This window comes from Oncorhynchus mykiss, chromosome 17 (assembly GCF_013265735.2).
Source record: "Oncorhynchus mykiss isolate Arlee chromosome 17, USDA_OmykA_1.1, whole genome shotgun sequence".
Lineage (NCBI taxonomy): Eukaryota > Metazoa > Chordata > Actinopteri > Salmoniformes > Salmonidae > Oncorhynchus > Oncorhynchus mykiss.
This window is the reverse complement of record NC_048581.1, coordinates 20,944,828-20,969,561: the sequence shown is the minus strand read 5'-3', so window position 1 is coordinate 20,969,561 and position 24,734 is coordinate 20,944,828. Positions and strand designations below refer to the sequence as shown.

The 24,734-nt window shown below is 41.2% G+C and overlaps 2 protein-coding genes across 2 annotated transcripts in view; both read right to left on the bottom strand.

The window, feature by feature from the left end:
* The window catches only part of LOC118940099, a 25,478-nt gene extending 7,669 nt beyond the window's left edge, over positions 1–17,809 (bottom strand). The window contains exons 1-2 of the mRNA XM_036948347.1: positions 14,989–17,809; positions 13,885–13,958 (exon numbers count right to left, since the gene is read on the bottom strand). Coding sequence (XP_036804242.1) covers positions 13,885–13,958; positions 14,989–17,809 — 2,895 coding nt within the window. The remainder of the gene's footprint in view (positions 1–13,884; positions 13,959–14,988) is intronic.
* LOC110485666 lies at positions 17,371–24,734 on the bottom strand. Its single transcript, XM_021556769.2, has 4 exons — positions 23,318–24,734; positions 22,574–22,812; positions 20,988–21,915; positions 17,371–17,915 (listed from the first exon to the last, which is right to left on the bottom strand). Exons 1-3 carry the CDS (start codon positions 23,504–23,506, stop codon positions 21,720–21,722), a joined length of 624 nt encoding a protein of 207 aa, XP_021412444.1. The 5' UTR covers positions 23,507–24,734; the 3' UTR covers positions 17,371–17,915; positions 20,988–21,719.

Sequence of the window (24,734 nt, the reverse complement as noted above, 5' to 3'; positions counted from 1 at the left end):
AGGACATGGTTGTTTATGTATGAAGTATGGAGAGGAAATGGTTGTTTATGTATGAAGTAGAGAGAGGACATGGTTGTTTATGTATGAAGTAGAGAGAGGACATGGTTGTTATGTATGAAGTAGAGAGAGGACATGGTTGTTTATGTATGAAGTATGGAGAGGACATGGTTGTTTATGTATGAAGTATGGAGAGGACATGGTTGTTATGTATGAAGTATAGAGAGGACATGGTTGTTTGTGTATGAAGTAGAGAGAGGACATGGTTGTTTATGTATGAAGTATAGAGTGGACATGGTTGTTATGTATGAAGTAGAGAGAGGACATGGTTGTTATGTATGAAGTAGAGAGAGGACATGGTTGTTATGTATGAAGTAGAGAGAGGACATGGTTGTTATGTATGAAGTAGAGAGAGGACATGGTTGTTATGTATGAAGTATAGAGAGGACATGGTTGTTTATGTATGAAGTATAGAGAGGACATGGTTGTTATGTATGAAGTAGAGAGAGGACATGGTTGTTTATGTATGAAGTAGAGAGAGGACATGGTTGTTATGTATGAAGTATAGAGAGGACATGGTTGTTATGTATGAAGTATAGAGAGGACATGGTTGTTATGTATGAAGTATAGAGAGGACATGGTTGTTATGTATGAAGTATAGAGAGGACATGGTTGTTATGTATGAAGTATAGAGAGGACATGGTTGTTATGTATGAAGTATAGAGAGGACATGGTTGTTATGTATGAAGTATAGAGAGGACATGGTTGTTATGTATGAAGTATAGAGAGGACATGGTTGTTTATGTATGAAGTATAGAGAGGACATGGTTGTTATGTATGAAGTATAGAAAGAGGACATGGTTGTTATGTATGAAGTAGAGAGAGGACATGGTTGTTTATGTATGAAGTAGAGAGAGAACATGGTTGTTATGTATGAAGTATAGAGAGGACATGGTTGTTATGTATGAAGTATAGAGAGGACATGGTTGTTATGTATGAAGTATAGAGAGGACATGGTTGTTATGTATGAAGTATAGAGAGGACATGGTTGTTATGTATGAAGTATAGAGAGGACATGGTTGTTATGTATGAAGTATAGAGAGGACATGGTTGTTATGTATGAAGTATAGAGAGGACATGGTTGTTATGTATGAAGTATAGAGAGGACATGGTTGTTTATGTATGAAGTATAGAGAGGACATGGTTGTTATGTATGAAGTATAGAGAGGACATGGTTGTTTATGTATGAAGTATGGAGAGGACATGGTTGTTATGTATGAAGTATAGAGAGAGGACATGGTTGTTATGTATGAAGTATAGAGAGAGGACATGGTTGTTATGTATGAAGTATAGTGAGAGTACATGGTTGTTATGTATGAAGTAGAGAGAGGACATGGTTGTTTATGTATGAAGTATGGAGAGGAAATGGTTGTTTATGTATGAAGTAGAGAGAGGACATGGTTGTTTATGTATGAAGTAGAGAGAGGACATGGTTGTTATGTATGAAGTAGAGAGAGGACATGGTTGTTTATGTATGAAGTATGGAGAGGACATGGTTGTTATGTATGAAGTATAGAGAGGACATGGTTGTTTGTGTATGAAGTAGAGAGAGGACATGGTTGTTTATGTATGAAGTATAGAGTGGACATGGTTGTTATGTATGAAGTAGAGAGAGGACATGGTTGTTATGTATGAAGTAGAGAGAGGACATGGTTGTTATGTATGAAGTAGAGAGAGGACATGGTTGTTATGTATGAAGTAGAGAGAGGACATGGTTGTTATGTATGAAGTATAGAGAGGACATGGTTGTTTATGTATGAAGTATAGAGAGGACATGGTTGTTATGTATGAAGTATAGAGAGAGGACATGGTTGTTATGTATGAAGTAGAGAGAGGACATGGTTGTTTATGTATGAAGTAGAGAGAGAACATGGTTGTTATGTATGAAGTATAGAGAGGACATGGTTGTTATGTATGAAGTATAGAGAGGACATGGTTGTTATGTATGAAGTATAGAGAGGACATGGTTGTTATGTATGAAGTATAGAGAGGACATGGTTGTTATGTATGAAGTATAGAGAGGACATGGTTGTTATGTATGAAGTATAGAGAGGACATGGTTGTTATGTATGAAGTATAGAGAGGACATGGTTGTTATGTATGAAGTATAGAGAGGACATGGTTGTTATGTATGAAGTATAGAGAGGACATGGTTGTTATGTATGAAGTATAGAGAGAGGACATGGTTGTTATGTATGAAGTATAGAGAGAGGACATGGTTGTTATGTATGAAGTATAGAGAGAGGACATGGTTGTTATGTATGAAGTAGAGAGAGGACATGGTTGTTTATGTATGAAGTATGGAGAGGAAATGGTTGTTTATGTATGAAGTAGAGAGAGGACATGGTTGTTTATGTATGAAGTAGAGAGAGGACATGGTTGTTATGTATGAAGTAGAGAGAGGACATGGTTGTTTATGTATGAAGTATGGAGAGGACATGGTTGTTATGTATGAAGTATAGAGAGGACATGGTTGTTTGTGTATGAAGTAGAGAGAGGACATGGTTGTTTATGTATGAAGTATAGAGTGGACATGGTTGTTATGTATGAAGTAGAGAGAGGACATGGTTGTTATGTATGAAGTAGAGAGAGGACATGGTTGTTATGTATGAAGTAGAGAGAGGACATGGTTGTTATGTATGAAGTAGAGAGAGGACATGGTTGTTATGTATGAAGTATAGAGAGGACATGGTTGTTTATGTATGAAGTATAGAGAGGACATGGTTGTTATGTATGAAGTATAGAGAGAGGACATGGTTGTTATGTATGAAGTAGAGAGAGGACATGGTTGTTTATGTATGAAGTAGAGAGAGAACATGGTTGTTATGTATGAAGTATAGAGAGGACATGGTTGTTATGTATGAAGTATAGAGAGGACATGGTTGTTATGTATGAAGTATAGAGAGGACATGGTTGTTATGTATGAAGTATAGAGAGGACATGGTTGTTATGTATGAAGTATAGAGAGGACATGGTTGTTATGTATGAAGTATAGAGAGGACATGGTTGTTATGTATGAAGTATAGAGAGGACATGGTTGTTATGTATGAAGTATAGAGAGGACATGGTTGTTATGTATGAAGTATAGAGAGGACATGGTTGTTATGTATGAAGTATAGAGAGGACATGGTTGTTATGTATGAAGTAGAGAGAGGACATGGTTGTTATGTATGAAGAATAGAGAGGACATGGTTGTTATGTATGAAGTAGAGAGAGGATATGGTTGTTATGTATGAAGTAGAGAGAGGACATGGTTGTTATGTATGAAGTAGAGAGAGGACATGGTTGTTATGTATGAAGTAGAGAGAGGACATGGTTGTTATGTATGAAGTAGAGAGAGGACATGGTTGTTATGTATGAAGTATGGAGAGGACATGGTTGTTATGTATGAAGTAGAGAGAGGACATGGTTGTTATGTATGAAGTAGAGAGAGGACATGGTTGTTATGTATGAAGTATGGAGAGGACATGGTTGTTATGTATGAAGTATGGAGAGGACATGGTTGTTATGTATGAAGTAGAGAGAGGACATGGTTGTTATGTATGAAGTATGGAGAGGACATGGTTGTTATGTATGAAGTATGGAGAGGACATGGTTGTTATGTATGAAGTAGAGAGAGGACATGGTTGTTTATGTATGAAGTATAGAGAGGACATGGTTGTTATGTATGAAGTATAGAGAGGACATGGTTGTTTATGTATGAAGTAGAGAGAGGACATGGTTGTTATGTATGAAGTAGAGAGAGGACATGGTTGTTTATGTATGAAGTAGAGAGAGAACATGGTTGTTATGTATGAAGTATAGAGAGGACATGGTTGTTATGTATGAAGTATAGAGAGGACATGGTTTTTATGTATGAAGTATAGAGAGGACATGGTTGTTATGTATGAAGTATAGAGAGGACATGGTTGTTATGTATGAAGTATAGAGAGGACATGGTTGTTTATGTATGAAGTATAGAGAGGACATGGTTGTTATGTATGAAGTATAGAGAGAGGACATGGTTGTTATGTATGAAGTAGAGAGAGGACATGGTTGTTTATGTATGAAGTAGAGAGAGAACATGGTTGTTATGTATGAAGTATAGAGAGGACATGGTTGTTATGTATGAAGTATAGAGAGGACATGGTTGTTATGTATGAAGTATAGAGAGGACATGGTTGTTATGTATGAAGTATAGAGAGGACATGGTTGTTATGTATGAAGTATAGAGAGGACATGGTTGTTATGTATGAAGTATAGAGAGGACATGGTTGTTATGTATGAAGTATAGAGAGGACATGGTTGTTATGTATGAAGTATAGAGAGGACATGGTTGTTATGTATGAAGTATAGAGAGGACATGGTTGTTATGTATGAAGTAGAGAGAGGACATGGTTGTTATGTATGAAGTAGAGAGAGGACATGGTTGTTATGTATGAAGTAGAGAGAGGACATGGTTGTTATGTATGAAGTATGGAGAGGACATGGTTGTTATGTATGAAGTAGAGAGAGGACATGGTTGTTATGTATGAAGTAGAGAGAGGACATGGTTGTTATGTATGAAGTATGGAGAGGACATGGTTGTTATGTATGAAGTATGGAGAGGACATGGTTGTTATGTATGAAGTAGAGAGAGGACATGGTTGTTATGTATGAAGTATGGAGAGGACATGGTTGTTATGTATGAAGTATGGAGAGGACATGGTTGTTATGTATGAAGTAGAGAGAGGACATGGTTGTTTATGTATGAAGTATAGAGAGGACATGGTTGTTATGTATGAAGTATAGAGAGGACATGGTTGTTTATGTATGAAGTAGAGAGAGGACATGGTTGTTATGTATGAAGTAGAGAGAGGACATGGTTGTTATGTATGAAGTATAGAGAGGACATGGTTGTTTATGTATGAAGTATAGAGAGAGGACATGGTTGTTATGTATGAAGTATAGAGAGGACATGGTTGTTATGTATGAAGTAGAGAGAGGACATGGTTGTTTATGTATTAAGTAGAGAGAGGACATGGTTGTTTATGTATGAAGTATAGAGAGGACATGGTTGTTTATGTATGAAGTAGAGAGAGGACATGGTTGTTATGTATGAAGTATAGAGAGGACATGGTTGTTATGTATGAAGTAGAGAGAGGACATGGTTGTTATGTATGAAGTATAGAGAGGACATGGTTGTTATGTATGAAGTATAGAGAGGACATGGTTGTTTATGTATGAAGTATAGAGAGAGGACATGGTTGTTTATGTATAAAGTATAGAGAGGACATGGTTGTTTATGTATGAAGTAGAGAGAGGACATGGTTGTTATGTATGAAGTATAGAGAGGACATGGTTGTTATGTTTGAAGTGTAGAGAGGACATGGTTGTTATGTATGAAGTATAGAGAGGACATGGTTGTTATGTATGAAGTATAGAGAGGACATGGTTGTTTATGTATGAAGTAGAGAGAGGACATGGTTGTTTATGTATGAAGTATAGAGAGAGGACATGGTTGTTTATGTATGAAGTATAGAGAGAGGACATGGTTGTTTATGTATGAAGTAGAGAGAGGACATGGTTGTTTATGTATGAAGTATAGAGAGGACATGGTTGTTTATGTATGAAGTAGAGAGAGGACATGGTTGTTATGCATGAAGTAGAGAGAGGACATGGTTGTTATGTATGAAGTATAGAGAGGACATGGTTGTTTATGTATGAAGTATAGAGAGGACATGGTTGTTATGTATGAAGTATAGAGAGGACATGGTTGTTTATGTATGAAGTATAGAGAGGACATGGTTGTTTATGTATGAAGTATGGAGAGGACATGGTTGTTATGTATGAAGTATAGAGAGAGGACATGGTTGTTATGTATGAAGTATAGAGAGAGGACATGGTTGTTATGTATGAAGTATAGAGAGAGGACATGGTTGTTATGTATGAAGTAGAGAGAGGACATGGTTGTTTATGTATGAAGTATAGAGAGGACATGGTTGTTATGTATGAAGTATAGAGAGGACATGGTTGTTTATGTATGAAGTATGGAGAGGACATGGTTGTTATGTATGAAGTATAGAGAGAGGACATGGTTGTTATGTATGAAGTATAGAGAGAGGACATGGTTGTTATGTATGAAGTATAGAGAGAGGACATGGTTGTTATGTATGAAGTAGAGAGAGGACATGGTTGTTTATGTATGAAGTAGAGAGAGGACATGGTTGTTTATGTATGAAGTAGAGAGAGGACATGGTTGTTTATGTATGAAGTAGAGAGAGGACATGGTTGTTATGTATGAAGTAGAGAGAGGACATGGTTGTTTATGTATGAAGTATGGAGAGGACATGGTTGTTTATGTATGAAGTATGGAGAGGACATGGTTGTTATGTATGAAGTATAGAGAGGACATGGTTGTTTGTGTATGAAGTAGAGAGAGGACATGGTTGTTTATGTATGAAGTATAGAGTGGACATGGTTGTTATGTATGAAGTAGAGAGAGGACATGGTTGTTATGTATGAAGTAGAGAGAGGACATGGTTGTTATGTATGAAGTAGAGAGAGGACATGGTTGTTATGTATGAAGTAGAGAGAGGACATGGTTGTTATGTATGAAGTATAGAGAGGACATGGTTGTTTATGTATGAAGTATAGAGAGGACATGGTTGTTATGTATGAAGTAAAGAGAGGACATGGTTGTTTATGTATGAAGTAGAGAGAGAACATGGTTGTTATGTATGAAGTATAGAGAGGACATGGTTGTTATGTATGAAGTATAGAGAGGACATGGTTGTTATGTATGAAGTATAGAGAGGACATGGTTGTTATGTATGAAGTATAGAGAGGACATGGTTGTTATGTATGAAGTATAGAGAGGACATGGTTGTTATGTATGAAGTATAGAGAGGACATGGTTGTTATGTATGAAGTATAGAGAGGACATGGTTGTTATGTATGAAGTATAGAGAGGACATGGTTGTTATGTATGAAGTATAGAGAGGACATGGTTGTTTATGTATGAAGTATAGAGAGGACATGGTTGTTATGTATGAAGTATAGAGAGAGGACATGGTTGTTATGTATGAAGTAGAGAGAGGACATGGTTGTTTATGTATGAAGTAGAGAGAGAACATGGTTGTTATGTATGAAGTATAGAGAGGACATGGTTGTTATGTATGAAGTATAGAGAGGACATGGTTGTTATGTATGAAGTATAGAGAGGACATGGTTGTTATGTATGAAGTATAGAGAGGACATGGTTGTTATGTATGAAGTATAGAGAGGACATGGTTGTTATGTATGAAGTATAGAGAGGACATGGTTGTTATGTATGAAGTATAGAGAGGACATGGTTGTTATGTATGAAGTATAGAGAGGACATGGTTGTTTATGTATGAAGTATAGAGAGGACATGGTTGTTATGTATGAAGTATAGAGAGGACATGGTTGTTTATGTATGAAGTATGGAGAGGACATGGTTGTTATGTATGAAGTATAGAGAGAGGACATGGTTGTTATGTATGAAGTATAGAGAGAGGACATGGTTGTTATGTATGAAGTATAGAGAGAGGACATGGTTGTTATGTATGAAGTAGAGAGAGGACATGGTTGTTTATGTATGAAGTATGGAGAGGAAATGGTTGTTTATGTATGAAGTAGAGAGAGGACATGGTTGTTTATGTATGAAGTAGAGAGAGGACATGGTTGTTATGTATGAAGTAGAGAGAGGACATGGTTGTTTATGTATGAAGTATGGAGAGGACATGGTTGTTATGTATGAAGTATAGAGAGGACATGGTTGTTTGTGTATGAAGTAGAGAGAGGACATGGTTGTTTATGTATGAAGTATAGAGTGGACATGGTTGTTATGTATGAAGTAGAGAGAGGACATGGTTGTTATGTATGAAGTAGAGAGAGGACATGGTTGTTATGTATGAAGTAGAGAGAGGACATGGTTGTTATGTATGAAGTAGAGAGAGGACATGGTTGTTATGTATGAAGTATAGAGAGGACATGGTTGTTTATGTATGAAGTATAGAGAGGACATGGTTGTTATGTATGAAGTATAGAGAGAGGACATGGTTGTTATGTATGAAGTAGAGAGAGGACATGGTTGTTTATGTATGAAGTAGAGAGAGAACATGGTTGTTATGTATGAAGTATAGAGAGGACATGGTTGTTATGTATGAAGTATAGAGAGGACATGGTTGTTATGTATGAAGTATAGAGAGGACATGGTTGTTATGTATGAAGTATAGAGAGGACATGGTTGTTATGTATGAAGTATAGAGAGGACATGGTTGTTATGTATGAAGTATAGAGAGGACATGGTTGTTATGTATGAAGTATAGAGAGGACATGGTTGTTATGTATGAAGTATAGAGAGGACATGGTTGTTTATGTATGAAGTATAGAGAGGACATGGTTGTTATGTATGAAGTATAGAGAGGACATGGTTGTTTATGTATGAAGTATGGAGAGGACATGGTTGTTATGTATGAAGTATAGAGAGAGGACATGGTTGTTATGTATGAAGTATAGAGAGAGGACATGGTTGTTATGTATGAAGTATAGAGAGAGGACATGGTTGTTATGTATGAAGTAGAGAGAGGACATGGTTGTTTATGTATGAAGTATGGAGAGGAAATGGTTGTTTATGTATGAAGTAGAGAGAGGACATGGTTGTTTATGTATGAAGTAGAGAGAGGACATGGTTGTTATGTATGAAGTAGAGAGAGGACATGGTTGTTTATGTATGAAGTATGGAGAGGACATGGTTGTTATGTATGAAGTATAGAGAGGACATGGTTGTTTGTGTATGAAGTAGAGAGAGGACATGGTTGTTTATGTATGAAGTATAGAGTGGACATGGTTGTTATGTATGAAGTAGAGAGAGGACATGGTTGTTATGTATGAAGTAGAGAGAGGACATGGTTGTTATGTATGAAGTAGAGAGAGGACATGGTTGTTATGTATGAAGTAGAGAGAGGACATGGTTGTTATGTATGAAGTATAGAGAGGACATGGTTGTTTATGTATGAAGTATAGAGAGGACATGGTTGTTATGTATGAAGTATAGAGAGAGGACATGGTTGTTATGTATGAAGTAGAGAGAGGACATGGTTGTTTATGTATGAAGTAGAGAGAGAACATGGTTGTTATGTATGAAGTATAGAGAGGACATGGTTGTTATGTATGAAGTATAGAGAGGACATGGTTGTTATGTATGAAGTATAGAGAGGACATGGTTGTTATGTATGAAGTATAGAGAGGACATGGTTGTTATGTATGAAGTATAGAGAGGACATGGTTGTTATGTATGAAGTATAGAGAGGACATGGTTGTTATGTATGAAGTATAGAGAGGACATGGTTGTTATGTATGAAGTATAGAGAGGACATGGTTGTTATGTATGAAGTATAGAGAGGACATGGTTGTTATGTATGAAGTATAGAGAGGACATGGTTGTTATGTATGAAGTAGAGAGAGGACATGGTTGTTATGTATGAAGAATAGAGAGGACATGGTTGTTATGTATGAAGTAGAGAGAGGATATGGTTGTTATGTATGAAGTAGAGAGAGGACATGGTTGTTATGTATGAAGTAGAGAGAGGACATGGTTGTTATGTATGAAGTAGAGAGAGGACATGGTTGTTATGTATGAAGTAGAGAGAGGACATGGTTGTTATGTATGAAGTATGGAGAGGACATGGTTGTTATGTATGAAGTAGAGAGAGGACATGGTTGTTATGTATGAAGTAGAGAGAGGACATGGTTGTTATGTATGAAGTATGGAGAGGACATGGTTGTTATGTATGAAGTATGGAGAGGACATGGTTGTTATGTATGAAGTAGAGAGAGGACATGGTTGTTATGTATGAAGTATGGAGAGGACATGGTTGTTATGTATGAAGTATGGAGAGGACATGGTTGTTATGTATGAAGTAGAGAGAGGACATGGTTGTTTATGTATGAAGTATAGAGAGGACATGGTTGTTATGTATGAAGTATAGAGAGGACATGGTTGTTTATGTATGAAGTAGAGAGAGGACATGGTTGTTATGTATGAAGTAGAGAGAGGACATGGTTGTTATGTATGAAGTATAGAGAGGACATGGTTGTTTATGTATGAAGTATAGAGAGAGGACATGGTTGTTATGTATGAAGTATAGAGAGGACATGGTTGTTATGTATGAAGTAGAGAGAGGACATGGTTGTTTATGTATTAAGTAGAGAGAGGACATGGTTGTTTATGTATGAAGTATAGAGAGGACATGGTTGTTTATGTATGAAGTAGAGAGAGGACATGGTTGTTATGTATGAAGTATAGAGAGGACATGGTTGTTATGTATGAAGTAGAGAGAGGACATGGTTGTTATGTATGAAGTATAGAGAGGACATGGTTGTTATGTATGAAGTATAGAGAGGACATGGTTGTTTATGTATGAAGTATAGAGAGAGGACATGGTTGTTTATGTATAAAGTATAGAGAGGACATGGTTGTTTATGTATGAAGTATAGAGAGAGGACATGGTTGTTATGTATGAAGTAGAGAGAGGACATGGTTGTTTATGTTTGAAGTATAGAGAGGACATGGTTGTTATGTATGAAGTAGAGAGAGGAAATGGTTGTTTATGTATGAAGTAGAGAGAGGACATGGTTGTTTATGTATGAAGTATAGAGAGGACATGGTTGTTTATGTATGAAGTATGGAGAGAACATGGTTGTTATGTATGAAGTAGAGAGGACATGGTTGTTATGTATGAAGTAGAGAGAGGACATGGTTGTTTATGTATGAAGTATAGAGAGAGGACATGGTTGTTATGTATGAAGTATAGAGAGGACATGGTTGTTTATGTATGAAGTAGAGAGAGGACATGGTTGTTATGTATGAAGTATAGAGAGGACATGGTTGTTATGTATGAAGTAGAGAGAGGACATGGTTGTTTATGTATGAAGTAGAGAGAGGACATGGTTGTTTATGTATGAAGTATAGAGAGAGGACATGGTGTTTATGTATGAAGTAGAGAGAGGACATGGTTGTTTATGTATGAAGTATAGAGAGGACATGGTTGTTTATGTATGAAGTAGAGAGAGGACATGGTTGTTATGTATGAAGTATAGAGAGGACATGGTTGTTATGTATGAAGTATAGAGAGAGGACATGGTTGTTATGTATGAAGTATAGAGAGAGGACATGGTTGTTATGTATGAAGTATAGAGAGGACATGGTTGTTTATGTATGACGTAGAGAGAGGACATGGTTGTTATGTATGAAGTAGAGAGAGGACATGGTTGTTTATGTATGAAGTATAGAGAGAGGACATGGTGTTTATGTATGAAGTAGAGAGAGGACATGGTTGTTTATGTATGAAATATAGAGAGGACATGGTTGTTTATGTATGAAGTAGAGAGAGGACATGGTTGTTTATGTATGAAGTATAGAGAGAGGACATGGTTGTTATGTATGAAGTATAGAGAGAGGACATGGTGTTTATGTATGAAGTATAGAGAGGACATGGTTGTTATGTATGAAGTATAGAGAGGACATGGTTGTTTATGTATGAAGTAGAGAGAGGACATGGTTGTTATGTATGAAGTATAGAGAGGACATGGTTGTTTATGTATGAAGTAGAGAGAGGACATGGTTGTTATGTATGAAGTAGAGAGAGGACATGGTTGTTTATGTATGAAGTAGAGAGAGGACATGGTTGTTATGTATGAAGTATAGAGAGGACATGGTTGTTTATGTATGAAGTAGAGAGAGGACATGGTTGTTATGTATGAAGTAGAGAGAGGACATGGTTGTTATGTATGAAGTATAGAGAGGACATGGTTGTTATGTATGAAGTAGAGAGAGGACATGGTTGTTATGTATGAAGTATAGAGAGAGGACATGGTTGTTTATGTATGAAGTAGAGAGAGGACATGGTTGTTATGTATGAAGTAGAGAGAGGACATGGTTGTTTATGTATGAAGTAGAGAGAGGACATGGTTGTTATGTATGAAGTATAGAGAGAGGACATGGTGTTTATGTATGAAGTAGAGAGAGGACATGGTTGTTTATGTATGAAGTATAGAGAGGACATGGTTGTTTATGTATGAAGTATAGAGAGAGGACATGGTTGTTTATGTATGAAGTATAGAGAGAGGACATGGTTGTTTATGTATGAAGTATGGAGAGGAAATGGTTGTTTATGTATGAAGTATAGAGAGAGGACATGGTTGTTTATGTATGAAGTATAGAGAGGACATGGTTGTTATGTATGAAGTATAGAGAGAGGACATGGTTGTTTATGTATGAAGTATGGAGAGGACATGGTTGTTTATGTATGAAGTAGAGAGAGGACATGGTTGTTATGTATGAAGTAGAGAGAGGACATGGTTGTTATGTATGAAGTATGGAGAGGACATGGTTGTTTATGTATGAAGTAGAGAGAGGACATGGTTGTTTATGTATGAAGTATAGAGAGGACATGGTTGTTTATGTATGAAGTAGAGAGAGGACATGGTTGTTTATGTATGAAGTAGAGAGAGGACATGGTTGTTTATGTATGAAGTAGAGAGAGGACATGGTTGTTAAAGTTAGGGATAAGGTTAGCAGTGTGGTTAAAGTTAGGGATAAGGTTAGCAGTGTGGTTAAAGTTCGGGATAAGGTTAGCAGTGTGGTTAACATTAGGGATAAGGTTAGCAGTGGGGTTAAAGTTAGGGATAAGGTTAGCAGTGTGGTTAACATTATGGATAAGGTTAGCAGTGTGGTTAAAGTTAGGGATAAGGTTAGCAGTGTGGTTAAAGTTAGGGATAAGTTTAGCAGTGTGGTTAAAGTTAGGGATAAGGTTAGCAGTGTGGTTAAAGTTCGGGGTAAGGTTAGCAGTGGGGTTAAAGTTAGGGATAAGGTTAGCAGTGTGGTTAACATTAGGGATAAGGTTAGCAGTGTGGTTAAAGTTAGGGATAAGGTTAGCAGTGTGGTTAAAGTTAGGGATAAGGTTAGCAGGGTGGTTAAAGTTAGGGATAAGGTTAGCAGTGTGGTTAAAGTTCGGGGTAAGGTTAGCAGGGTGGTTAAAGTTTGGGATAAGGTTAGCAGTGTGGTTAAAGTTAGGGATTAGGTTAGCAGTGTGGTTAAAGTTCGGGATAAGGTTAGCAGTGTGGTTAAAGTTAGGGATAAGGTTAGCAGTGTGGTTAACATTAGGGATAAGGTTAGCAGTGTGGTTAACATTAGGGATAAGGTTAGCAGTGTGGTTAAAGTTAGGGATAAGGTTAGCAGTGTGGTTAAAGTTCGGGGTAAGGTTAGCAGGGTGGTTAAAGTTATGGATAAGGTTAGCAGTGTGGTTAAAGTTGGGGATAAGATTAGCAGTGTGGTTAAAGTTAGGGATAAGGTTAGCAGTGTGGTTAAAGTCCGGGATAAGGTTAGCAGGGTGGTTAAAGTCCGGGATAAGGTTAGCAGTGTGGTTAAAGTCCGGGATAAGGTTAGCAGTGTGGTTAAAGATAGGGATAAGGTTGGGGTTAGGTTTAAAATAAAATTTTAAGAAGAAATAGGCCCTTTGTGGCTGTGATAACTAGGGGCGACCGCAGAACAAACAGCAGAATGTGAGGCTCGATTTATATTTTTGGAGGGGGATGGATGGTTGCCTACAATAAATAAGGATGCAAAGATAAAAGAAAAGAAACAGTTATTTCAGTATGTTAAGGCCAGGTGGTTTTTCTGACCTTGTGACTTAACCAGGAAATCAACTTTGAGCCCCCAGTGTTTCGTCCGGTGCTGAGAGCGCTCGTCAAAGTGTACGATTAAGCCCCAACCTTTTACCTACTCAGGAAAACTCCTGGGCCTATGTAGATTACGTTTGGTGGGGGAAGGATATAACATACCTCTGATTGGCTATCCGGATACTCATCTGTCTGTGTTGGAGGCCACATGCCCAGCTTCCCAAGAGACTGTCGTGCTGGAGAGAGTGGGAGGAGGAGAGGAAACTATGGTTACATAATGATCTATAATTTACAATAAAACTAGAATTGCTCAGACACGGAGTCACAGAGGACACTTGTTGTATTAGCACACCCTAACCCTGGCGTCCCTCTATTCAGTACTGTACCCAGATCAGCCTGTCCCTGTCTGTCTGGCAGCTACTGTGGGCCTACCGCTGACAAAACACGCCCAGCTTGCCTTGGCACAGCACATCGTAATAATACTGGCACTAATTATTACTGTGACAACAGCTTTATTTGAAAAGCATTTTTCATACTGGTCACATCACTAAGCACTTTGAACGATTTCCAAGGGCGATTTACGCCCTGAAATGTATAACCATTAGATTGTATTAGCTCATTACATATTCAGTCATGTTAAACATCCCCTTAGTGTCTACTAACTCCCAGAATCTAAAGTTGCCTCACAAGCATATATTCTAGGCTGGGTTCTACAATTCATCTTGGAAAAGATTTTCTAAAGCACTTTGTGTTTTGCTGACACAATGAAGGGTCAAGACATGAGTCAGTGATTTTCACTTTCATATATTTTCACTCACTTTTTGATCTGACAGTTAATTGTACAGAAGATCCCAACTTTAGTTTAATCAGTTACCCAGTAGTGTATCATTCAGCCTGTTGGCAAAGGTTGCTTACCAAACAGCACCCACCCTATTCCGTGCACTACTTTGGCACCCTATTCCCTATTTAGTGCACTACTTTTGACCAGAGCCCTGGTCAACAGTAGTGCGCTATTTAGGGAATAGGGTACAATTTGGGATGCACACAAAGACTGTGATCTCTGGAGCAGAACTATTGATGACAGTGAGAATGTTGTATTAGATGTTTGATGATGTAGCACTACCTGACCCAATGGGAGATGAAATAATATCCTCACTGAACTATTACATTGTCTTTTCATCATCTCTCCTGACACAGAAGCACCCCCCCCCCCCCCCCCCCCCACACACACACGGAAACAATTGAACACACACACTATACACTAACCTGTCCGCGATGAGGGGGTAACAGATAGTTCAGGGGTCGCCAGTCCGTTCTGTAGTAGTAGAGGTGGAGGAGGAGAAGTGGGACTCTGTACCTCCCTACTGGCTGGCCTCCCCCCTCCTCCTCCTCCTCCTCCTCCTCCGTACAGACTGCTCCTCTGCCTCCGCAGCTCCTTCTCTCTCTCCCTGGCTTCCCGGATATCCTGCTCCACCTTGTCCTGAGACACCGATGAGGAGCGCAGCTTGAAGAAGGGGTTCTCCTTTGGAACCTCCTCTTCCTCCTCCTCCTCCTCCTGATCCATCCTCCCTCCATCCTCATCCCTCCAAAAACCCCTTCTCTCTTCTCCGCTGAGTGCACTGGTTGAGGAGTATATAGAAGCGGAGTCGACCACGGTGAGGCCCTGTGTCTCGGTGAGCGTGCCCGTACGGTGGGAGTGCCTGAGGGGCTTGGAGACGTGGTGGACGTGGGCCGGAGCGGGGAGAACCAGGTGGTGGTGGTTATCCAGGATGATGACCTGGCCCCCGGCGCTCTCGGAGAGAGTGGGGCCCCGGGGGACAGGGGCCCCATGAGGGGTGTAGGTGATGCCTTTAGGTGTTCCGAAGGGGCTCTGGTTCTGGGTCTGGGACATCAGCTCCAGGCTACTACGTCTTCTCTCCCCAGACGAGCCTCCGACAAAGGACACAGATGAAGCGTCGTTCCCCTGGATCTCCAGGGTGGAGAGGTCACTCGCCGAAGCCCAGGAGGGTGCCTTGCTCTGGGACAATATCATCGAGGATGTCTCCTTGGGCTCCTGGAAAGCTTCAAATAACTTCTTCCTTTCCTTGAGCTGGCGTACTGTCCCCTTGTCATAGGAACCTCTAACTTTCCCTAGTCGAACCAGGACCTGTTCCCTCTGGGTCTCTACACTGATCTCCTTCTGCATCTTCTTCCCCGCAAACAGACGGTCCTTCCCCCCCTGGCTCTTGTCCGACTTGGAAGGCAGGGTCTCAGTCAAGACTGACTTCCTTAGGGGGATGTCCACATATTCCTGGGTGGGCGGCTTGTTGTGGAGGCCCCTGGATCTCCTGAGGGACTGCTCACGCTGCACTGCCCGACGGATCTCCCTCTCGATGGGGGTCTCATCGGCCGGAGGCGAGGTGAGGGTGGAGGTGGTGGTTTGGAGCTCCACAGTACTACCAGGGGAGAAGTCGGCAGATACGCCGCTGTCACTCTGGCTGTCATCGAACAAGTCCCCTCCCAACTTCATCTTGGAAGCTTTGCTGTGACTGTCTCTCGACATCAACAACCCAGAGTTTGTCCTCTTTTCTTCGCTCCGTTTCTCTTTTTTCTTTCTGTCTGCCTCGCCCGCTGCGCCAAGTCCACTCGCTCTCTGCCTTCTCTCTCCACCTGTTTGCCTGTTGTCTCCCTCCCTCTTTCCCACCTTTCTCTCTCCACCCGCCTGCTCTTTCACTACAACACAGCCAGAGCCAAGGAGATCTGCCTTGACCTGATTAGCTGGCTCCTTGGCGACTGTCGCCAGGGGCGGAGCCAGAGTTGCTCCCTTGAACACCTGTTGTACTGCCACTTCCTGGTTACTATGATGCGTCAGGGCAGCAGTGACATTTCGTAACAACTGCTCCCCCTGCTGTTTGTCTGGTGTAACTACATCCGGGGGCTGAGCCAGGTCTACTAGTTGGCTACAAGAGGAGGATCTAGAGGAGGTGGATTGCTCAGGCTGAGGGAGTTTGCTTCTGGTACTGTCCAGCCTAACCCACTGCCTCTGGGCTGAGCTGATGTCTAAAGGCTTGGAGTCAACACTCTGGTTCTCCTCTCCATCACCGGCAAGAGCCGATTCAGGATTTTCTGGGGACTCAGAGAATATGTCATCGGAACTCTCTCTTTTTAGTGGAGAGTGGGTGGTAGTGCTAGTTTCAGCAGCCTTCATAGTATCATGGTTGTTATTGTCTGACATTGTCTTCTCTCTGTCACCACTGATTGGGCACTCACTAACCTCTTGCTTGTCAGCTACCTGCACTGATGGGGTGCTACTGCTAGTTTCAACAGGACCCCCTTCTACAGAAGCCTTCTCAGTAGCACACACCGTCTCTGACAGCCTCTGCTCAAATTCACTTCTAGCTGGACGCTCTGTATTCAACTGCAACCGCACAGCGCTATTTTTCATCATCTCAACAGACTGAAACTCCTCTACTTTGTCTTCCTTGGCACCATCTTCTTCTTCTTTGTCTTCCTCCACAACGTCATCAAGGTGAGATCTCGAAAGCCACTCCTGGCTACCCTGGCTGTCAGATGACGACATTTCCTCCTCTACAGGGTTAGTGATCACCTCCACCTTACCATCACTGATACAGTCAATGTATGGCTGGGTCTCTGGAGCGCCTTCTGCAGGTGAGGCTTGGCCAGTGCAGGCAAGAGGCAACCGAAAAGCAACGGCATCTTCCTCCTTCTCACAGTGATTGTCATCTATCATATTAAGGTCTCGTTCCAATTCACTATCACCTACCTGGATTCTACTACTAGGCACCTGATTTACCCCAGAAAGTGCCTCCTGCTCCATTTTAGGAACCACTTCTGCCATTTTGTTTGTTGAGTCTGTAAGGTTCTCACTTGAGGGAGACACTTGGGGTCTAGGCTTTGGAGCCTCTGGAGATTCCGACCCCAGGTCTTCTGACTTTGTCCTGGGTGCCTGTTTTACCAACGGGTGAGGACGAGGGGTAGTGTCCTGGGCCAGAGTGGGGTCCATTTCGCCCTCCTCCATCCCCCAAACCTCGCTGGCCCACTCGTCCAATGAGTCGGCTGAGCTCTGTCGGTTGGCCACCGGCTCCATTGTTGCCATGATGAGACGGGTAGACTGCCAATTGGCTGGCTCTGTTGACTTGAAACAACAGTCTGGACTAGAACAGTTTATAACAGTCAGTCTTCAGCAGGTCGGTCTGGGAGAAAGAGGACAGAGAGGAAATGGAACGTTTAGCGGAGCTGAACAAAAAACAAACCTGGCGTGGAAACCCATTTTCAGACCAATTTTCAGATCCATTTTCTGTCCTCTAGGCTACAAACGCATAAAGTCAAATATTGTTGTCATTCATACTGTATTCCCATACTCCTTACTGTTTGACACACCATTCACTCTGTGTTGTAAAGCTAAATGGTTTATACACCTGTTATAATGCCAACCAGTTGTTGTTGTTAATGCATTGCAGAATGGTTATGGTATTGTATTGCATTGTGTTAGTCTTTGGCAATGAGGTAAAAATGACTAACACACACACGATTCTCCTCCTCTGCAGTAGCCTGACGACTCAAACTGAATTCTTCCGCTGTTCTGTAGTTCGCTACGTACTTCAGTGAGGAGAAGAAACGTTCATGGGCGTGGCGCTCGGTTGGAGCAATATGGTTGGGTAGTCAGGCAACCTCTGCAGTGTAACTTGGAAAGTTTTCTGCTGAGTGGGTCAATCTTTAATGTGCTTAACCACCTCAGAGCCAGAGGCTCAGCAATGCTCTCTCTCACACACATGCATGCGAGTGTTGTACACCAGCTGAGTGAGCAGAACAATGGGTCTGTACTTTGTCCTCATTATTGCCATGGCACCCATGGCACCTCTCTCTCTCTCCCTTTCAAACAACTTGAATAGGTTCATTTACACTGCAAAACAGTCTCACTTTCCAATTTATCACTTAAGCCCCAAAACCATTATAGTATATTTTTCTCCCCATCCTTACTTTAATCAACACTTTCTCTCTAGCATCTAATTTACCCCCCTTCTCTCTCACAGTCACACTTTCTCTCTAGCATCTCATTTATCCCCCTTCTCTCTCCCACAGTCACACTTTCTCTCTAGCATCTCATTTATCCCCCTTCTCTCTCACAGTCACACTTTCTCTCTAGACATCTCATTTATCCCCCTTCTCTCTCTCTCTCACAGTCACACTTTCTCTCTAGACATCTCATTTACCCCCCTTCTCTCTCACAGTCACACTTTCTCTCAAGCATCTCATTTATCCCCCTTCTCTCCCACAGTCACACTTTCTCTCTAGCCTCCCCCTTCTCTCTCTTCCTGGTTACTCAGGTCCCCAGTTTCTAACACCAGACAGAAAAAACAGATTCTGCATCCATCCTCCCTGCTTCCCCTCCCTGCTAAACCATTCACAGTGTGATTCACAGTACTGTGGCTTTTAACACGCACAGACACACACACACGCACGCACGCACGCACGCACACACGCACACACACACACACACACACAAACACACTCACACTCACAGTGCCCTGGGTTTTGGCACGCGCTGTAAGGAATCATTAGCAGAGGCATGTGGGACAGAACAGAGAGGACAGTGAACCAATGGGATGAACAGTAGATCTGGGACAGTACGACAGTGTGCAGCGGTCCTGGCCTGGCATACTGCACGTTATATTCAGAAAACAATGCCATGTCCTGACCTGGACGTGATTACATTCACATAACAATGCCCTGTTAGAGCGGACAAGCCTGGACCCCTTCACTATGAATGGAGGAACATGGGATAGGACATGGGGTGATGGGTTTATAACTGGCCATAGGGTCCTGCCCTGCAGGCTATTCATTGGTTCACCTCCTGCCCTGCAGCCTATTCATTGGTTCACCTCCTGCCCTGCAGGCTATTCATTGGCGGGAAAATGTTGTGGATAGAGCTAGAATATCAAGATTGGACATGCACCTTTTTACAGATAAATGATATTGTGACAGACAAGGCTGTCCCCTCTAACCATTACATTTCTATCTTCAAAGTAGATCATACTTTTTACAACATAAGAATATTGGAAACGTGCAAGTCAACCACAAAGGTAGTGTACATTGGGACGCAGCCTGACTTGGATTCCAACAGTGAATACATTTCAAATGGATATGTAAATGGGTGTTCCTCCACTTGAGAAAATAACAGGTCCTTGGGCTATGAAAGAGGAGGGACACACACACATGAAAATGATGTTTTGCCACAGTAGGGAGGAGAAAACATTTAACTATTGTGAGAAAGAAAGCTCCTTAAATCCCTATTTAGGAACACACACACAGACAGACGGTCTTGTTTAACTAACCTTGTGGGGACACACAATTGATTCCCATTCAAAATCCTATTTTCCCTAAACCCTGACTTGAACTTTAACCCCAAAACCTAACCTGAACACTAATTCTTGCCTTAACCCTAAACGGCTAGAATTAGCCTTTTTTCTTGTGGGGACTGACAAAATGTTCCCAGTTGGTCAGATGTTTTTTTGTTTACTCTTCGTGTGAGGGAGCTCTAGCAGGACAGAAATTTGACAAAATGACTTGTTGGAAAGGTGGAATCCTATGACGGTGCCATCTTTAACGTCACTGAGCTCTTCAGTAAGGCCATTCTACTCCCAGTGTTTGTCTATGGAGATTGCATGGCGGTATGCTCGATTTTACACAACTGTCAGCAACGGGTGTGACTTAACTAGCCGAATTCACTAATTCAAAGGGGTGTCCACATACTTTTGCATATATAGTGTATTTTACAGGGAGCACAAAGCTGACCTCCAATGGGACTGTCCCAGGATATTCCCATGTGCCGTGAGGTAACAGGGAGTTGGGAAGATGCAGATCAGTGGGATATAATATAATAGGATAATATCTCTCCTCATTAGCAACGAGGCTAAACTTGATCAAAGGAGCTTCAGGAAATGTGATGATCATTAAATATACATTTCCCACAGGGGGTATTGCATATAAACTTCATATTTTCTTTTATGGCTGGCAATTATTTTATATGGACAACTAGTGGTATGTAAAATATGTTTTCCATGTAATAAACATTGAATAAAGACATTAAACCAACAGCATATTACAAATGAGATCTGTAACAGGAATCTATAATCTGATAAAGCTAACCTTCTCACAACAAGGACTACACTGTACCAGTACAATGGTTACATACAGTGCATGGCACACACTGGGACATCACTTTAAAGGAGCCCCTCAATACCTAGTAAGTTTATGGCACCTACCTGTTGATGTGGTATCGTCTGTGCTGGTGACGACGCCACTGGGCTGGAACGTTCCTGATCTACAGGGGAGCTTCTTATTCTTGTTGTGGAATTTGGGACGTCGATCCTACAGGTACGTCATGTCTAATCAGAACCAAGTGCCCAAGTAGGACCAAGTACCCAATAGTTCTGAAAGTAGGTTACTCTCTCCCTGGCCCTGTCCATGTCCGTACTCACACCCACATTTCCCCCCTTGCTTGTGCACGCCCACATCTGCAGAAACACTCTCTCACTCACAAATGGCAAATTGTTCACTGTTCCATCCAGTTTAATCTGAGAATTAATAGTATGAGAACTTTAAAGCATGGACAAATGAGGTTATGCCAAATTATACAAAAGTAATCCAATTATAAAATAATTTTCTTTCCCATTGTGCATAGAGTTTGGAGCGGTCCTAATGACGTCCTGACATTCCTGCTGGATCCCACTGTCTCTGTGAATTAGCTTCAGCTCTGGGACATTAAATCAGTCTGTGAACGAAATTACATCTGTTAAAGAGGCAAAGAAGACAGAATAATATGACAAATCCTGCATCTTTTTTCCCCCTCAAAATTCTACAGGTCATCGACAAACAGTAAACACAGAAATGTTGGATTACAAAACAGATGACAGAAAACGTGTCTCTACATCGGTCTCACGGCCCCCACTCTCTGATCACACTGATCGAGCTTCGTCTTCGTCTTCTCCTCCTCCTCAGTGTTTCCAGGGGAGCTCATAGGAACCACAGAGGGCATTCCCTGGCTCCATCACCACTGGCGGCGGCAGCCCCATACACTCCACCTGTTTCCTGAACTCCTCCATCTCCTCTTCCTCCACCTCTCTCCCACCCTCCGTCTTCCTCAGCAGGTACAGGTCCGTAGACTCCCTCCTCCTGGAGCTCACCTCCCACCTAAAAAAATAATTATACTTTACTGTTGTACTTTGCTTTCTTGTACTCACACCAGCACTTGTTTTTCTTCCTGGCACTGGTTTAGCTGATAGAGCGTATTCAACTCTTACCCTACGAGATCCAGAGCCTGCTGGTTCTTCTGTTCTACCTGATAATTAATTTCACCCACCTGGTGTCCCAAGTCTAAATCAGTCCCGGTCCAGAGTTGAGTTTGAGGGTGATAGAGGCTATCCACTGGGCACACACTGGTTGAATCAATGTTGTTTCCACGTCATTTCAGTGAAATGACTTCTGTGCCCAGTGGGTGTTTTGAAGAACGGTTCACTTGCAGTGATTGTAATGCAGTATGTGGTTGTTTCTACCTACCTGACCTGAGTTGAATAGCCTACACCAGTGTTTCTCAACTCCAGTCCTAATCTACCCCCAACAGTACACATTCTTGCTGTAGCCCTGGGCAACCACACCTGACTCAACTTGTCAAGGCCTTGGTGATTAGTTGACTAGTAGAATCAGGTGTGTTTTGTGTGGATCTCCAACAGAAACGTGGGTACACCTGGACCAGAGTTGAAAAACACTGGAATACCCCCTAACAGTAAGTTGTTCTGGATAAGAGTGTCTGCTAAAATGGCTCAAATGTACAATTCTATAAATGACCCACTTCATCACCAGACAGTCTGGGCAGGAGGTCTCCAGGAAGACCCCAGTGAGGTTGAATCGGCCCCCCACGTCGAACTGGAAGGTGCTGTTGTCGTTGATGAGTGAGATATTGTAGGTTAGAGACTTGCATCGGCTGCCGAAACGGTTAGTCTGGGTGTAGTGGACGGTTGTGGTGGTGTTGGAGTTCTGGGTGGTGTTGGGGGTAGAGGGTGAAAACTCCATGGTGATGCCGTCTCTGGTCTGTGAGAGAGATGAGATGTGATTATTATTCGTTTTCATACAGAAACCACTATAGAAACAATCCATACAACATACAAAATTGTCACAGAACAATTACCGGTACAATGAATGTGGAAAGGCAGGTTAAATGTAGCCTAGATGACAAGTGTGCTACAAATATATTTAAAGGGGGCAATCTGCAGATGTTACATCCATTTTTGGACTTAAATATTTATGATATGTACCCATTGATTCTTGAAGAATAGAACTTATAAATGCCTCATGAGCTTAGTTCAACTGTCATACTCCATTCAGAATCCCAAATATAAGCTTGTTTCAATCCAATGTTTTGTAAACATTGTAAATGCCTCAAAACATGCTTAAAACTATAATTGTGATATCTTGGATGGTCAGTCCTTGCTTTCATAACTCACATTTTTCCAGGCCTATCCCTTGTTTTAACTTTGGACCAGGGTCCGCATAGGACTCTAGGGAATAGGGTGCCACATAGTGGATAGGGTGCTACCTTGAGACTCTCCAGGGATGCAGGGTGGCTCAGGCTGCCTGCGACGAGGGCCCATTTCCTCAAGAGCTGCTGGTCTAGTCGTGGTGGATCCATGGGCTTAAGGAGGTCCTCACAGGCTAGAGCTGCAGCAGGAGCTGATTGGCTAAAAGACAGGAAGTACAGGAGAGTCGTGGCACATAGAGCGAACATGGCTTCAGTGTCTAGGTCTCACTATATCTATGCACCAGTATATCTATCTACTGTGGGTCTATCTATAGCTATAGAATCTACGATATGTATCACTATATCTATCTTATATATATCACTATACCTACAGCATCTATCTACTGTATGTCTATGTGTCATTGATGTGTCTGTGTGTATGGACCACTGGTGCTGGGATTGAGGGGCCCAGTCTTATAGCTCTGCTATGGTACAATGTTCTTCAATGTCAGAAAGTTCCACAGTTGCAGAGTACCAGTAAACTGGCACTTTTCCAAGGCAATTCCAAGGTTGTGAAATAAAAACGATACTTTTTGTTAATCTATGTTCTGTGCTTATCTGGTGAAAAGTTGCATGCTTTTATCTGAGACATTGTTCCATAGTGTCAAACATGAAACAATCCATGAGACTCATTTACGTCTAGTATTCTCCTAACTCTTCTAGTGTTCTCCTAACTCTTCTAGTGTTCTCCTAACGCTTCTAGTGTTCTCCAAACTCTTCTAGTGTTCTCTTAACTCTTCTAGTGTTCTCCTAACTCTTCTAGTGTTCTCCAAACTCTTCTAGTGTTCTCATTAACTCTTCTAGTGTTCTCCTAACTCTTCTAGTGTTCTCTTAACTCTTCTAGTGTTCTCCTAACTCTTCTAGTGTTCTCCTAACTCTTCTAGGATTCTCCTAGTTTTTCTGCAGGCATACAGTGTATCAATTGTGTTATTGACTATACGTTTGTTTATCCCATGTGTAACTCTGTTTTGCTTTATCTTGGCCAGGCCGCAGTTGTAAATGAGAACTTTTTCTCAACTAGCCTACCTGGTTAAATAAAGGTGAAATAACATTTTAAGAATTGCTCTGGTACAATACACAGTGCAATTGACCTTTTGTACGTTCAGAACACTGGTGTGGCTTAGCGTCGTACCACAACTAGGTATTTATTTAACAATTCTAACTTTTACTTTCATGTCTACAAATGCCTAGTTGTGGAAATGGGAACACCCTGGATAAAAACAGGTTTGTATTGTTCGTAGAGATTCTGCCTTTGTTGACAAGAAAAGTTTGGCTTGTAAAACCCTATGGTTTAGAGTTGTTGATTTTCCGGATTGACGGACCTTCATGTCTTGTAAAGTATTATTTGAGCTGTTCTTGCCATAATATGGACTTGGTATTTTACCAAGTAGGGCTATCTTCTGTATACCTTGTCACAACACAACTGATTGGCTCA